This window comes from Eubalaena glacialis, chromosome 4, assembly GCF_028564815.1.
Source record: "Eubalaena glacialis isolate mEubGla1 chromosome 4, mEubGla1.1.hap2.+ XY, whole genome shotgun sequence".
Taxonomy (NCBI): domain Eukaryota; kingdom Metazoa; phylum Chordata; class Mammalia; order Artiodactyla; family Balaenidae; genus Eubalaena; species Eubalaena glacialis.
In genome coordinates, this window is record NC_083719.1 from 92,043,800 (window position 1) to 92,060,417 (window position 16,618).

Sequence of the window (16,618 nt, forward strand, 5' to 3'; positions counted from 1 at the left end):
TTCAGACTTCTCTTCTGTCTAGATTTAGGTAACTTGTAGATACAGGCAGTCAAATAAAGTTGCCCAGAATATTCTGAGAAATCCTCTTACTGTAATGCTGAGAGTTTTCTTGAAGTCTTCCGCAAGTGAGCACCAAAGGCAATTGACTGTTTTAGGGCATGGAACCTGCGATGAGAAGGGAAGAGGAGGGAAGTGTGAAGACATTAAGCTTCTTTCATACAGGAGTCAGGCCGGGTGTAAGGGAAAGGTGTACTTTGATAAATTGCTGTCGTTAACACCTATCTTGCTATAAGAATTGTATGGCATAGTGATACATAGAATCCAAAATAGGTTGACATATTTATATTTGACTTAAGGGGATTTTTTGCCCCCCCCAAAAATGATCTTTTAAGATATGTCTAGTTCACATTAAGATTATAATTAATTCTCCTCCCCGGACTGAGCCCTGGGTGTCCAGCAATTAAAAGTAACCCAGACTTTTAAGTCAGAATCAAATTATTAGAATTGCTTACAAGACAGTTACATGGAGAACAATATGGAATTTGTTAGAATAGTTTGTTTTCCCCCTGATGGAAGAAGTGGTATAAATTGCAGTGGTAGAGCCTGTTGATTGGTTATATCAGGGAAAACTGATTATAAGCTTGCTGAGCGCAAGAACTGTCTCTTATACAGTTGCTATTTTTTTTAAACACCTAGTGTCTCCGCTCACTCTGGGGTTTTTTTGTTTTTTTTTCGTTTAGTAAAGTTATGAGATCTTTTTAGCTGAAACTTTTTCTGAAATCAGTCCTTATCTGAATGGCTGAGCAGGAAGGTTGACCAGAAGTCCTAACAGCCCCTTCTGGGACACTTCTTTGTTCTTACTAGAGAAACTTGAGAAGTGGCTGCCTTTGAGTGAAAGACGAGAGAATGCAGCATGGCATGGCTGTCTAGAAAATGGCCATGGTCTGAAACTCCTTAATAAAGCCTTTGCATTGGTCCCAGGCCTCAGAAGGCCAGCAGGCTGGGAGATCAGGCTGCCGGTGTTAAACTTGGACATGTCCAGCTCCATTGCCGTCCATTTCACCTGAATGGGTTCCTCTCCGTAAGCAAAACGGAGAGCGCTCATTGCCCACCTGCCTGCTTAACTCGTTGTATCCACATCTGCTTGCAGATAACTGCAGCGACCTGAACTCGGAGCTGCAGAGGGTGCTGACGGGGCTGGAGAACGTGGTCTGCTGCAGGAAGAAGAGTAGCTGCAGCCTCTCGGTGGCAGAGGTGGACAGACACATCGAGCAGCTCACCACTGCCAGCGAGCACTGTGACCTGGCTATTAAGGTAGGACCCCCCCCCCCAACCCCCATCCTCTCTGTCTGGCTCTTTTCAGATCATATGAGGGAAATGATCAGGTGCCTTTCTTCTGAAGTGTGATTTTACTCAAACACCTATTAGAGAGTGAGTGTTTCTAAGAAAGCCATACTAAAGATTGGGCCACCAGGGAGAAGCAGGAGCCCTGTAAATTTTTGCTGGGTTGACTCACATCAGAAAAAGTCATTATATCAAATAGTCAAGATCACCGGCTTTGCTGCAAAAATGACTACTTCCTTGGAAACTATTAGACTACTAGTATTGAACCATGTCATTTTAGTGTGGTTCATCATATAGCACTCTGGGGTTGTAAGATTAACTTGGAAATTTTATTAAAGCTTTCGGGCCTCTGGAATGTTATTTCCGGAGTTATCTATTCATGGTGCTAACAAGGGGGAAGTTCAGGGCCTGAACGAGTCATCTATCCTGAGTGCACTGGACTGGACCTCAGTCCCGCCTTTCATGTGCATTCATCTTACTGCTTAGGGAGGACCAGGTGAGAAGAATTTGCTGCATCTGCACAAACTCATCATGAGCAATGGGAATGTCAAGTCCCCTTGATACAGGGTCTCTGGTATCTTTATGTTACTTCACCAGGGCTTAGTGACCTAGGCATCACAATTCAAACTGAAAAATCTGAGAGGAGCCTATATAAAGGGAAAATGTCATGTGTTATTTGAAAAATGTTTGAGGACTCTGGGCCCAAGTTTCTATCAGCAGGAATCCTGGATTTCACAAAAGAGCTATGGTATCTCGAGGTAAACCATGATTCATGTTTATAGTACATCTGGTTTCCCATCTTTATTCATCACAATTATAAATACATAGTTGATGTGGTTTGGGGAAGTAACCACTAGTATTTCTTTCTTTGGAATCTCCAGAGCCTGTATTTGATTGTAATGTCAGCTTGGGTACTAGCCCCAGCCTTAGCATTGAGAGGGAAAGAGGAAGCCAAGGGTGTCTGCCAACCAGCAAGGGACAGAGCAGGCCCTGGAGTAGGGCTGAGTAGGACATGAGTCTCTGACTTGAGAGGAAAGACAAAGCACTGCATGTGGAAAGTGGCAGCACGATTTGGGTAACTGTTCTCATCAGGGAACCAATGTGAGCATCCAAGAGTGACACATCCTTACGCCACCCATTTTTGAGACCTGTTTCCCATCCCATCTCTTCACTGCCTTCTACCCCTACATGATAATTCCACCTCCTCTTTCCAAATCATTTGTTGCCTGCTTCCTTTTCCAAAGGACAATAATTGTGAATGAATAGTTTCTGAAAGCAAACAGAATGAGTTGTTCCTTTTTTTTTTTCAAAAATTTTATGCGTGTTTCTTCTCCATTAATACTGGGGTTTTCAATGAATTTTTTAAAAACTCTCCACGTAGTATTAAGATTCTGTTCTTTTTAAGCACATAGCTGTGTTATTAATTAAATCCCTGCTGTCTTAGAAACCTCCACAATGAACTTACTCTTTTCTGTGTCACTGAGGTTTATTTTTGTCTTTCTTATCTTGGGACTGAACCTCATTCACACCTTTTGATTCTGTTGTGACACTAAAAGCTGTAAACAGTGATGTGACCTATCACATTGCTGAGTTGGAACATGGGAAGCCTATAATTTAGGAAACTTCAAGTTATATTGTGTATGCAGTTTGCAACTTCACATTTGCTTTATCAGGATCACTAACTGGCTTGCTGTCTGGTTATGTGTATTCACCGACTCTGGACCGTGGGTGAGGGAGATAAACATCTGTGTGGACATGGCAGTTAGCACTACTGATAGACTTAAATACCAGGAAGGGATTGTGTTTTTCTTACTGGGGGGACTGCTGGGTAACACAGACTGTGACCCAGGCAAGTGACAGAGCCTCATCTGAAAATGGGGAGCGGATAGATAATCGGGGGCTATCGCTAGTCTTGATTACTTTTCTGCAGTGAAAAGGGGTGGGTGGAACCCACCCCTCTGGGGACACTCACCCCGGGCTGGCCTGTTTTCTCCTCCTCCTGTTTCTCCCAGGGAACTCACTTGGCTTGTCTCTGTGGCTGTGTTTTCCAGACAGTGGAGGAGATCGAAGGGGTCCTTGGCCGGGACCTGTATCCCAACCTTGCTGAAGAGCGGTCTCGATGGGAGAAGGAGCTGGCTGGGCTGAGGGAAGAGAACGAGAGCCTGACTGCCATGCTGTGCAGCAAAGAGGAGGAGCTGAACAGGACCAAGGCCACCATGAACGCCATCCGGGAAGAGCGGGACCGGCTGCGGAGGAGGGTGAGTGCCAGGCCTTTCCCGGGGGACTGGGGCCAAAGGAGAAGCCAGCTGCTCGAGCCAAGGGCAGCCCCAAGAATTTGGTGGCATTTCTAGTCTTGTGAATTACCATCCCTTTCTGGTTATGAAGTCGTTCTTGAAAGTATTCTGAAAGTGCTGAGACGTGCAGGTAAGATTTTTTAAAATGCTCTTCTCTGCAATCGCAGATGTAAGTGGATGCTAAAAATTACCCCAGTGCAGTGCTTCTCAACCATTCTCTGGGTACACACATCTTCCCCAAGGTCAATTAAAGTGTTCTTCCTTTGAGGTAGGATAATAATATTTTATAATTTGCAAAAATATACAGAATTTCCCCTTTGCAGTTTCTTCTGTAAATTTTTCTTGAAACTTAATAGTACCTGCTCTCAAATATCCATACTGAGTCTAATGTGACATGTCCTCTCCTCTAGTGCAGACTCGTTAAAGTTAATAATCTTATATATATATATTTGTGTGTGTGTGTGTGTATGTTCTGAGAGAGAGTGAGTGTGTGTGTGTGTGTGTGTGTGTAATTCCTGGTAGTCACCCCAGCTCACTAAATGGCTCTATGGCCTGAACAGGTTTGAGAACCACTTTGTTTAGGAAATACAGCCATTACTAAAGGAGCTGATGTTTCAGGATAGAAATGTTTGGCAGACTTGTTAAAGCACTCACTTTTCCAAAGATGGAGTTTTTTCTTAGGGACCCACAAGTACTTCTTTGTTTGGCTGTTAGTTTGATCTGTGATTGGACTGGAGGTGAAGCAATGAATTCTGCAATCAGAAACAATTCCCTCTGAACTTCCCTTTGAATTACTAGGCCTACTTTATTCTCTTTCTCCGTTGTGGCAATATTAGAAGCTTGCTTTCTAGTTGTGCTGTGACTGGTAATTTTGCACTCAGAGGAGAAAAAAATACATCCAGTTGATCACACCATTCCTCTTTAACTTGCTTTTCAGTAAGATCAGTGTGTGTACATCATTCTCCTTTTAATCTACATTCAGTTTTCATAATTGCCATTATTTATGAATATAGAAGAAATTACTATTTTTGAATGTTAGCAACTCTTTTCCTCATTTGTGGCTATTGCCAGCATTCCTAACTCTCATATCTGAATGCCATTTTGTGTGAACTCACACGCATAAGCTTATTTTCAGAACCCAGCTGTATCGGATGCCAGTCTCCGTCCTTGCAACAGCAGGTGTAAATCATTGCAGTCAGCAAAGACTTCTGGGCAAGCTGAGGACATTTACTTAGTGCTAAGGCCCACAGCACCTGTAATTTCCTGGGCTACACTCCCTGATCATTATGACTAATGCCCTAATTAGGTGTGCTTGCTTAGCACGTGCGTTCTGATGTGCTTACTTTGTGAAGGAAATGTTGGTCGTAGGCCTAATTACATATTGCAGTTTAGAATAAATTTCCTCCTCTAACTTGAGTTACTAAAGCACAAGACAGCCCTTGATTGTGACTAGCAAAGGAGAAAAAGCCAGTTCCCCTTCGAGTATTTTCTCCAACTCTGGAGGTTAGTATTAAGGACAGCATAGTGTGATGGTACCACACTCTGTGCCAGGGCTCTGAGACCACCTGGAGTCACAGCTTGATCTCCCAAGCCACTGTGAGTCTCTGGCAAGTTACCTAACCTCTCGGTTTATTCCGCCATGAAGTGGGGGTAATAATAGTACCCAGTGCAGGGAAACTAGGTACTTTCAAAAATAGTAATTTCTTCTATATTCATAAATAATGGCAATTATGAAAACTGCATGTAGATTAAAAGGAGAATGATGTACACACACTGATCTTACTGAAAAGCAAGTTAAAGAGTAATGGTGTGATCAACTGGATGTATTTTTTTCTCCTCTGAGTGCAAAATTACCAGTCACAGCACAACTAGAAAGCAAATTATCTAAGAACTTAACCAATGCATGGCATGTAGTAAATGCTCAAAAATTATCAGTAATCGTTTGGGATGAAATCCAGAGTTACCTGTTTAGTAGTCTGGAAAGATTAACACCATACCATCTTTTTTCCCCCAAGACTTCTTATATATTTGAAGGACTCTCAGAACTCTTAGATGGACGTTGAATAACTACACACACATACACACACACAGTACTCAAAATCTTTCTTCTGATCACATTTATTACCGTGTAAGTTTTGCAGTTAATACGGTTTTATTTAAATTTATATAATTTATATAAATTTGTATATTTTATATAAATTTATATAATTTATATTTCCAAATAAAAATATATTGGGGAACTTGTATCTCTTCCTCAACTGGAAATTTCCTCAGGAATTTGTATACATACCCATGAATTAGATTTATTTCTTTTTATTTCAAGACAATTGTGGGTGTCAGAATTTGCTAGATGCCTGTAAATGCCAGTTTGCTAGATTTTAAATGCTGGATGACTTCTACCTACCACCACCCAATATATTTTATTCCCCTGAGGAGAAATCTGTCTTTTGTGGTTGGTCATTGTGTCTTCTTCATGATGTATAGCTCTGAGGAATGACTGAGGTCTAGTTTCATTTCCATCCTTGTGGTACCACATGATAACATGGCTGGTTGGCCTTTCCTGTCTTTCTAGCAACTCAGGATCCAGAGTTCATCAAAGTTGCGTGGAAAGCAATAGAGGCCACTTTCGTTTTTCGTTGCCGACGTTCATTGTATAGAATTTGAACTGACCAGATCAATAGGGTTGGTGCTTGCCCCCTGCCTGTGATTAAACGGAGTGCTCTCAGGAGGTTTTCTGAGCCTTGTTCAAGATTTAATTAAATTAGATCTTTAATGTCAGCTAACAGATTGGGCTACTTGGCAGAGCAGTAACTAAGGAACAACAGGCAGACAGTTTTTATTACTGGTCCCGGCTCATTATTAAATGAGGTAATCATTTAGGTCTGCATGCTCTGTAATAGAACCACTCATTTCCTCACACTGAAAGAAGCGGGTGTAATTTAGGCAAAGTAGAATTAATTACTCTAGAAGGGGAAGCACTTGGCTCTTCATTCATTCATTTTGTAAACATGATTGGTCATCTTCTCTGTGCTAGGCAGAGGGGGTACGGTGATGAACAGGACACAGACCCTGGCCTGAAGGATGTTTGGGAGACAGGCAAATAAACAACAGGTCATTACAATGGTACATGTCAAGTGATAGGGAGGGATAAACACAGGAGAAGCCCTGAGAACTCATAGGAGGGACATGTGATGGCAGGTCCAGCCTCTCTATATAACGTATTTTTTACCTAATTGTTTAGGTCAACTGCCATGTAGCAAAAATGATCAGTGCTTTCCTCAGATAGTTTGGTAAAGCAAACTGGATGTGACCACTGGCTCATGAATCTGTGTCCCATTGAACCATAGACTTGAATCAAACACAGGCAACACACATTCCTTATGAGATTTTGTACAAACTCTTCAGAAAGTTCTGCACAGTCAGTTATAGTTTTATTATAGCAAAAAGATACAAATCAGAGCCAGCCAAACTAAGAGACATATAGGTGAAGTCTGGAAGAGGTCTGAAGGCAAAGCTCCCAGCTGTCTTCTTCCCCTGGAGTCCTGAATGGTGTTACCTCCTTTGCGCTGTGATGTGTGGCCAACTCGGAGTATTGCCAACCGGGGTAGTTCACCCAAGCTTCCGAATCCAAGGTTCTTATTGGGGTTTAATTATGTAAATGTGATTGATTGAATTGTTGGCCGTGTGGTTGAATTCAGTTCCCAGTTCCTTCTCCTTTAGGGATATCAGGCTGATACCCTTTGGGTCACTTTTAAGTCTGTAAGTCGTATCCTTTGGGCCACTTTTAAGTTTGTGAGTCTGCCAGGGGTGGTGGTGCTGCACTGCGTCTGCCCACAGTCATTCTAATGCAGGAGGGATCTCGGAGGTGTGAGAGGTCCGGCACTGTCCTACTCGGGCATGTGTGCAGCGTGCAGGTGTAGCACTCATCCTGTAAACTCACCACCTGTGGCGATTTACTGAGCATCCTCTTGTATGAGCCCAAGAGCCACCCCTAAAGCCATTAGTTCTAAATCCATTGGTGCCTGTTTCTAACTACTGCACTGGTTCTGAACACCTGATCGAATCCACTTTCAGTATTCGCCCACGTTATCTCGAAGGGCACTTGATGATCAGTGTTCATGCTTAAAGGGGTTGGAAAGAGGAGTCCAAATCAAATGAAGGAGTCTGCTTAGAAAGAGTAATGACCTTAAAGGTTAACCATGTGTTTTATTATGTACTTCTTTCTACTAGTTAATTCATTTATAATATGTACTTACTATTAGGCTGACCACCCTTACTGGGAGATAAGATGTATAGCGTCATGCTGAGGTGTCCAGAGTGGTCTGTCTCTGAAGCAGCCATTCACTTCATCTGAATTATCTCCCGTGATAGGCTACGTCAGTATCGCTTTGATATTTTTAACTAAAAATCAGTAACAGCAGAGATATTTCTAGAAGTGAAACTGTTGTGACCTTACATAGGTTAAATAAAGATTCATCTCCGTTTTGCCTTATTTAGCCTTAGATCTCATGTGAACTCTTCCCACTCAGCCTCCCTCTCCGTGATACTTTTCTTGTCTGTATATTGAAAATGCAGGACTGCAAAACAGTACTTCATATTTACTGTGAATTTATATGTGTATAAATGTGCCTGAATTCTATATGTGTATATGCAAAAATATTTAAAATAGGGCAGAACAATTTAAGCCAATCTCATAATAGTTATGGGGGTGGGGGGAGTGAGTACCTATGAGTATGGGTCAAAGGATATTTTGAACACTTCTATAGTGTCCTAGTTTATTTTTTTAAGTGTGTATTCTTACAGTTGTATGGTTTTTAATATATAGAAGTAGATTCACAGAAATAGAAGGGAAGCTAATATGCTAAAATATTAAGAGGCTAGTAAGTCTAGGCTGTGAAAAGATAGGCATGTTTTTTTCTTTCTTTCTTTTTTTTTTTAAAATAAATTTATTTATTTATTTATGGCTGTGTGCAGGCTTTCTTTAGTTGCGGCGAGTGGGGGCTATTCTTCGTTGCGGTGCACGGGCTTCTCATTGCGGCGGCTTCTCTTGTTGTGGAGCACGGGCTCTGGGCGTGCAGGCTTCAGTAGTTGTGGCACTCGGGCTCAGTAGTTATGGCTTGCGGACTCTAGAGCGCAGGCTCAGTAGTTGTGGCGCACGGGCTTAGTTGCTCTGCAGCATGTGGGATCTTCCCAGACCAGGGCTCGAACCTGTGTCCCCTGCGTTGACAGGCGGACTCTTAACCACTGTGCCACCAGGGAAGTCCTTTCTTTCTACTCTTCCTTAATTTTCAAATTGAAGAAACAAAAACATAGAGTATGGATTATGGACCATGATCGGTATCTCCCAGCTTGAATAACTTGACATCCACACACAAGCACAGTTATTCTCTTTTGTCCTTGATGGAAATTTATTCATATCTTACCTGTTCCATTTCTCTTAGGAGTTTCTTTATATGAGGAAGAAGATGCCAATATTAGCGAAGTTTAAATTCATAAAATACTTACTAAAAAAAAAAAAAACAAACAGCAACCCTGTTTTCACGTTCCCAGCCCTAATCTGGCCTCGTAGGAGGGAGCTGAGAGGAGGGCGATCTTGCTCCAGTATTCTCCTTCCGCCTCAGTCTGGGAGTCCCGGCTGGCTCTTCCTTTGTGTGACTAGAGTATCAGTCAAGATGAGGATAGGTTACACAGCAGTAGCAAACTAACCCCCCACATTTCAGTGGCATGGCCCACCAAAAGAGCTTATTTTCTGGTTGCACTGCACGTCCAACGCAGGTTTAGAGATGAGCACACAGCTCTGCTCCATGTACTCACTCAGGAACCCAGGCTGATGGTAACCCATTATCTAAAACATCACTTGAACAGACTCACCGCTATATCTGCATGCTTCTGCTCACAGCCCATTGGCCAGAACTATACAGATGCTCCGCCTAACCGTAGAGGGGCTGAGAAATATGAAGGAGCACATGGGTATTTGTTGAGCCGTAAATGTTCCTAACACAGCTGATTTATTTGCTTTGAGTGTGATACCAGATAGACTTGGACAGGAATCAGGGTGCCAGAGAAACTGGCGGTTTCACTCACCCATCTCGAGGTGGCTCTCAACATGTGTGAAAGAATCACTGGGAAGCCCTTTCAAAGGATAGATGCCCAGGCCCTTCCATGAGCCACCAAATCAATGAATGGGGTGTAGGACCTTCGTACACTTCCGTGTTGTGATCCCCGCCGTCTCCCAAACAGGAAAGGGAAGGCAGTGTCCTTCAGTCACTGGGCGTGTTCCAAGAGCCTCTCCAGCCATCTTTACCTCTCTCCCCACAGGTGGAGTGAAAAGAGAGAGAACCACAGCCTTCTGGCACTTTCTATTCATGCCTAGCCTGCTCCTCCAGGGGCCACAGTATGGCAGTGATGAATCTTGCATCTGAAACAGGAGAGGTTCCCAACCCTGTCTGTCCACTCACCAGGGTCACATGAGCTATAGGAGTGGATGCGGAGAGGGTGTGCTCATCCTAGAATCTGGCAGGACACGGGCACCCTGGGGCTCCAAAGGCAAGGTGCATTGCCTGGCGTAGGGGAGGACTTCCCGTGCTGACCAGATGAAGGAAAATAGTTTTACAAGGTGCCATCTACCAATGCATTTTTTTTTCAGTGCAGTCTTGATAGTTTATTTTTAAGGACGCATTAATAATATTAATAGTATTAACATTCTTTGGACATTTTCAGACTAAACACACCCCTCTTGGACTAAAAATAGATACCTCTGAAGGCAAAGCAGGACGCAGAGCCTGAATTATGACACTGAACATGTTTTGAGCATTTACTTGTGATGAGCAGTGATTTATGCACATCTCATTTAGTCTGCACGAGAATTCTACAAGAGGTACTATTATACCCTTCTTAGACATGACAAAACTAGGGCCCACAGAAGTTTAATAATCTTGGCCTATGCTGACATTAACTCTTAGCACCAAAGCTTCGGCTCTGGTAGCCTTACTGTGGGATGCAGCATTCATTTTTCTATTGTTTGGACTCCTTTCCTGCGTTCTTTCTGCTCTTTTTCCCACTTCTTCTCTGGCTTCCACACAGACCAGAAGTAAAGCATCCTCTCTTATAGTAACGTGGGTGCCAGACTCCTTAGGGTACCACCCATCAGTCTTCCTGGCATTCCAAAACAACGCAAAGTGAAGACAAAATACGTCTGTTTCATAGAGAAAAGGCTATGTGTGCATATATTTGTCTTGAGCCCAACGGAGCATTATTGGCAAAGCCTGTCACCCCTCTTCTCTGTAGTTCGAGGAAGCCTTAAGTGCAATCCAAGGCAGAGAACCCTCAAAACTCTGATTTCCTCGTGTCTTCTTTGGAAACTGTTTCTAAAAGGGCTTTGTGCACATTTGTGCCACGGAAACTGTGAAGCAGCTTTTGCAGCTGTAGGCACCGGTGTTGGCTTATCCATCCCTGTCTCCCTTCTCCAGCCTCTGCTCCTGTGAGGAAGTCCAGCTGCGTAAAGGCGAGCTCTTGGCTATAAAGCACGTAGCTGACTCCATTTGTTTGAAAGCTGGTAAGAAATGAGGAAGACAGCCAAAGCACTGACCTTTTCCCTGACACAGCCACTTAGGTAATCCAGTCCAGGTTCCTTCCTGGGCTGTAGAACAGAAGAACACAATACACCCATCACATCTTCAGAGAATGGAAATGCCGCTGGGCTTGCTTTCCTCCTTCTGTAAATAAATTCTGATTTCTTATTTGTTGGAGGGCTCCAAGAAAGAAAAGTCTTATAAAATCTCCAATAGGAGAAAGTGGTTCTCTGCAAAACACTCCCCAAGCCTGGACCTGGAGGAGGCAGCTTTCTGAGACTCCGCCGGACTCACCGCCTCAAGCTCGTTCAGTAGAACTTTTCCGGCCCAGTGATCCTTAGCCCGCTGCAGGGTAGAAATCATCTCATCTCAGCCAGCCCCATTACACAGTGAAACTATGGATTACGCCCTAACCGCCTGAAATTACGGCTACCCAGCGACCGCTCCTCCGTATCATCAGCGGGACAGGCTCGTTCTTTTATGGCTAATAATAATGTTTCTCATCCTACTCAGGACTCCGGTGCCACCTTTCTTTTCTGCTTGTCACTCACTCATCTGTGGACCACATTCACAGATGCCTTCATCAGCACACTCGGTCATCTCGTAGTCTGTGCTCCTACAATTGTCCTGGGAGAGCGAAGGGCCAGTAGCTGCTCCGCTTACGCCCGCCCCTGCCTCACTCTCCCGGTGAACTGCCCGCCTTTCCGGAAAACCACCTCTGTGCCCACCCCAGCGATCTTTGTCTGCGACAGCTCTAGCACCAGACTCTTCCTCCTCACCAGCATCTCGCTCTCTGGCTCTGAACAATCTCTCAGGCTCCTGAGTGCCCATCTTTGTATTTACTTTCTTTCATTTGTTTGTTTTAATTTGGCCTGCGGGGCAGAGAAATAAGCTAATTACATCCCTCTGTTAAAGCACACACTCACTGATCGTGAAAAGGCCCTCTTTTAATTTATGTATTGCTTTTCTCTCCCACTCCCTTTCCCTCACTTTTATGTGTGTCTTTATACACAGTGTTTTGTGTGTTGTTTTTAATTTACATCAATCGTGTCGTGCTGTAGACTTTTTTCTTTGTTTCCCCCAAGCGCTCTGATTTTTAAGATCTGTCCATGTCGCTGTGTATGCATGAGGTCTGATGGCCTCCTGACATTCTGTCGTGTCCCCACCATGTTTACCGCGCCTGACATCCAGACCTCCCACTACCACAAACAGCGCTCCAGTGCATATTCCCGTGCACATGTCCTCTTTGGTCCTGTGTGGAAATTCCTCTGGAATACACGTCCGGGAGTGAGGTTGCAGAGTCCTGGGGTGTGCATGTTCTTACTTGGACCAAATCCTGCAGTGCAGCTTTCCAGACTGGCCCACCCATCTGTCCGCTCACCGGCAGCATAGGAAGGTTCCTTCTGCCCCTACATCTCCGCCAGTTTTTGTGCTTATCATTATTCCTCTTATCCCATTCTTTTTCTGAGTTTAATGTTCTAATTCCTGAAAAGCCTGTGTCCTTGGGAAGTTCTTTCAGCAAAGGTCTATGGGTGCTTAATTCTTAATCTTTGAGAATATCTTTATTTTTGCCCACACTCCTCATGATAGGGGTATAGTTTCCTGTTGTTGCTTAGACAGATTACCACCAACAGTGGCGTAAAATAACACAGATTTATTAATCAAAGTGTCATCAGGGCTGTGTTCCTTCTCAGTTATGCTTCCTTGCCTTTTCCAGTCATTCCTGCAAATTCCCTCTTGCCACGTAAGGTAATATATTCACAGGTTTCCAGGATTCAGGTGTGGACATCTTTGGGGGCTGTTACTCAGCCTACTGTAGTAGGCTAGGTATTGGATTTTCGGGTGACAATTGTATTTGGCGATGTTCAACAGATTGTATTGAGACTGACGCTGTCAGACACTGTTCAATGTGTTGAACACAGTAGTGAGTGAAACAAACCTACCCCCCTGCCCCAGAGCCTGTGTCATCTCTCCCCACCTGACAGCTTTAAGATTCTCTCTTTATCCTTTCCCCTCGCCCTACATTTGCACCACAGTGTTTCTAGATACGCCGTGTTTTCATCCTCTTCTTCCAGTTAGCACCAGCTGCATAACAAACCACCCCAAACATGGAGACCTAAAACAACAATCATTTACTGATAACTGCATCCTCCTGGGGATGACTGGGCTCCAGTGGACAGTTCTCTCTCTTGGGCTCAGATGTGGTCGCAGTCAGATGGTGGCTGAAGCCAGAGTCGTCTTGAAGTGTTCCTTGCTCATTTGTCTGGTGGGTGAGGCTAGCTGCTGTCTGGACCTTAGCAGGGACTGTTGGTCAGAACACCCACAAGCATCCTCTCCGTGTGGCCTGTGCTTCCTCACGACAGAGTCGTCGGCGTGTAAGCGCCAGCATCCCAAGAGAGAGCTAGGCAAAATTGTATTGCCTTTTCTAACCTAGCCTTGGAAGTCATGTGGTAGCACTTTGACTACACTCTGTTCATCAGATGCAATCTCTCCGGCCAAGCGTGTGCAACGAGAGGGGAACTGGAGTCCAGTGATGGAGGGACTATCAAAGCATCTGCAGACACATCTAAAAACTGCCACAACTACTTAGCACCCGACATGATACTTAAGTCTGGGGACTTATGTTGGTCTCTACATCTGGAAAACTCACCTGTTTTCTTTTCAAATAGTGTTTCTCTGTCATTATCTGTGTTCCTGTCCTCTGGAACTCCTTTAAAAGTGTGTTGAAGCCTCTCAGTGACACTTGCATATTTTGTCCTTCTTTAGCTGCCCATGCTGTGTTCTGAATTCTCTGTACCGTGCTCCTGTTCACTACTTCTCTTTCCAATTTTATCCAGTCTAAAGCTTAACCTGTACATTGATTTTATTTCATTGACTACATTTTCCATGGGCTTTTTTTTTCATCTACCTATTCTTGTTTGATATCTGCCTATTTTTGTTTCGTAATTTATTGTGTACAGAAATCACTCCTTTTATCTCTTTAAGGGCCCTAAACATACTTGTGATTGTGATGTGGTTTACTGGTTGCTTTATTCTGATTTCTCCTCCGGTGGATTCATCTCCTGATTTAGCCTGCTGGCTCTCCTGTCTCATCCTCCTCTCCCTGCAGTCATCCTTCCATGTCGAGCAGCTCCATGGTCCTGGGCTCCCAGTCATGGGAGGCTTAAGTCTCTTCCTGTTCTCTAATGATATTGGGTGGTTTACCAGTTAGGTTTCTGGGGCGGTGAGTGGCCTGCCAAAATCCAGACCAGTTTTCACTGTGAATTTGTAAGATTGGGGTCCCACACTAGGGAGCTAGGATAAACTTGGACTCCACACCCAAATGTGTCACAGGTCTGAGATGTTGGTTTCTTATGCTTGACCCGTCTGCACAGCCCAGGGGCTCCTTTCCGGCTTCCGGGGCAGCGCGTTGAGTCCACTTTTCACAGATGGGTCAGGCAGGAAGGCTCCCAGCTTGATGCTGGAGGATCAGCTCAAAAAGCCTGACCTGCAGGGGCCCCTGTCCCTCTCCCCCACCCACACCCTGGCGTGCACACTCCACGCCCTGCTCTCGATCCCACGGCGCCCTCCTAACCTCTCTAACCTTATTTTTCACTTCATTTCTGGCACCTGGAGATTTTACTGTCTTTGAACCTTGGCAATGAATTTCTTTCTCATTGTTCCTTTTTATGCAGCATTTCTATGCATTTTTCATAGGAGGACTGTCTGTTTACTTTAGCTGAGGCTGTCATATGCTGGAAATTTCCATTTGTTCTGTATACAGACAGTTACCCCTCCTGTTTTCAGCCCTACTTCTCATTCTTGTCCTTCGTAGTACCTGCCAAGGCTGCGTCTAAACCCTGCCAACCTTCTTCTGGGTAGATTGGCCACCTCCCCTTGTATAGTTTATAGAATTTGGCTTTTTCCATTTTGTTTCTTTCATCAGTACTCTTCCTTCCACTCTGCTTTTAAGGAATGTGCCCAAATCCTCTGTCCGCTAATGCCCCAAGCACATTCTTTTCACTGTTATGGTTTTGATTCTTTTTTTATTCTTTACTACCATTTTCATGAGGTCTCTGGGGTTTGAAGAAAATAGTGCCTTGAGTCAGCCTGCTGTCTAGAATGAAAAAGCTCAGCTGACTTCTTAGGGCTGCTGTGTAAGCCTCTCTCTCTCTTTCTCTCTTTCTGTCTTTCTTTCTCTCTTTCTCTCTCTCTCTCTCTCTCTTTGGGTTATTGGTCAGCTTCCTTTCTCATTTCTGACAGCTACTATTCCCTCCTCCTCTCCTAGCAAAGGACCTTAACTCTTGTCTCTAAGAGAGACAAAAACCATCAGATGGGAGCCTCCTGTTTCCCATCCTCATTCTCCAGTCTGCAAACACACCTTTCTTATTATCTATCCTCACCTCTTCTTTCTCTTTTAGAGCAAAAGCCACCCCTTCCTACTGTCCTCAGTTGAGCCTTCGGTCCAACCAGCTACGTAGAGTCTCTCCTCCCACCCACATGGCTGCACCTTTTCCCTTGGCAACTTTATCCACATGTAGAGTCCAGTTCTGATCTCCTTCCCTCAGATTATATTTCTAATTGTGGACTGAATATCCTTCTTCACACATCTGATGGTTTCCTCAAATTCAATATATCCAAAGTTGGCATCTTTGTTTATCTCTGAGAAATCAACTGCTTATGTTTTCCCCATTTTGCTGAGTAGTACCATGATCCGCTAAGTCATTCCAGCCACAAGTTTGGGTATCTTGTCCCTTTCTTGAATCGTTCTAGAACTGCATTGACCAATACAGTAGCTACTAGCCATGCAAAACTATGTAAATTTGAATTTCAATTAATTAAAATACAGTACAATTAAAAATAAAGTTCCTTAGGTATACTAGGCACATTGCATGTGGCTTGTGGCTACTGTTGTGGACGGTAGGGCTATAGAACATTCCCGTTGTTACAGGAAGTTCTATTGGACGATGCTGGCCTAGGGAGTATTAGCCATCTTTGCTCCCACTTCACTGATGGTGTTTGAACCCTCATCATTTCTCACGTGCAGCTTTGACTCACTTCCTTTCTCTTCCTCACTCCAGTCCATTCTCTTCTCTAATAAAATGATTTTATGAAGCCCTTTTCGCTCTTTGGGAAGTCATTGAACTCTAAGCGAGAGAAGCAGAGTTCTGGCATTTTACTGTCATTTCCTTCCTTGAACCTTCGGAGCCCCCCATGCCTTTTCCCCTTTTTATTTACTTGTTAAACAGCTACCCAACCTTCCAGATTGCATGCCGGCGTTTCCTACTCTGGGAAGGCAGAATAATGCTTCTTTCACAACGTTGACACTCCTTGTTGGTGTCCCTTCTCAGAGCATGTTTCACGAGATGTCTGGCTAGGGCAGACATCTGAGCCTAGGACTCTGAGCCACTGAAAGACGAGAATCTCACC

At 44.1% G+C, this 16,618-nt stretch overlaps 1 protein-coding gene across 2 annotated transcripts in view; it reads left to right on the plus strand.

Annotated features, from left to right (window-relative positions):
- The window catches only part of MCC (MCC regulator of WNT signaling pathway), a 418,786-nt gene that overhangs the window by 347,917 nt on the left and 54,251 nt on the right, over nucleotides 1-16,618 (plus strand). For both annotated transcript variants that reach the window (XM_061189513.1, XM_061189514.1), the window contains 2 exons: nucleotides 1,151-1,314; nucleotides 3,396-3,602. In XM_061189513.1, coding sequence (XP_061045496.1) covers nucleotides 1,151-1,314; nucleotides 3,396-3,602 — 371 coding nt within the window. The remainder of the gene's footprint in view (nucleotides 1-1,150; nucleotides 1,315-3,395; nucleotides 3,603-16,618) is intronic.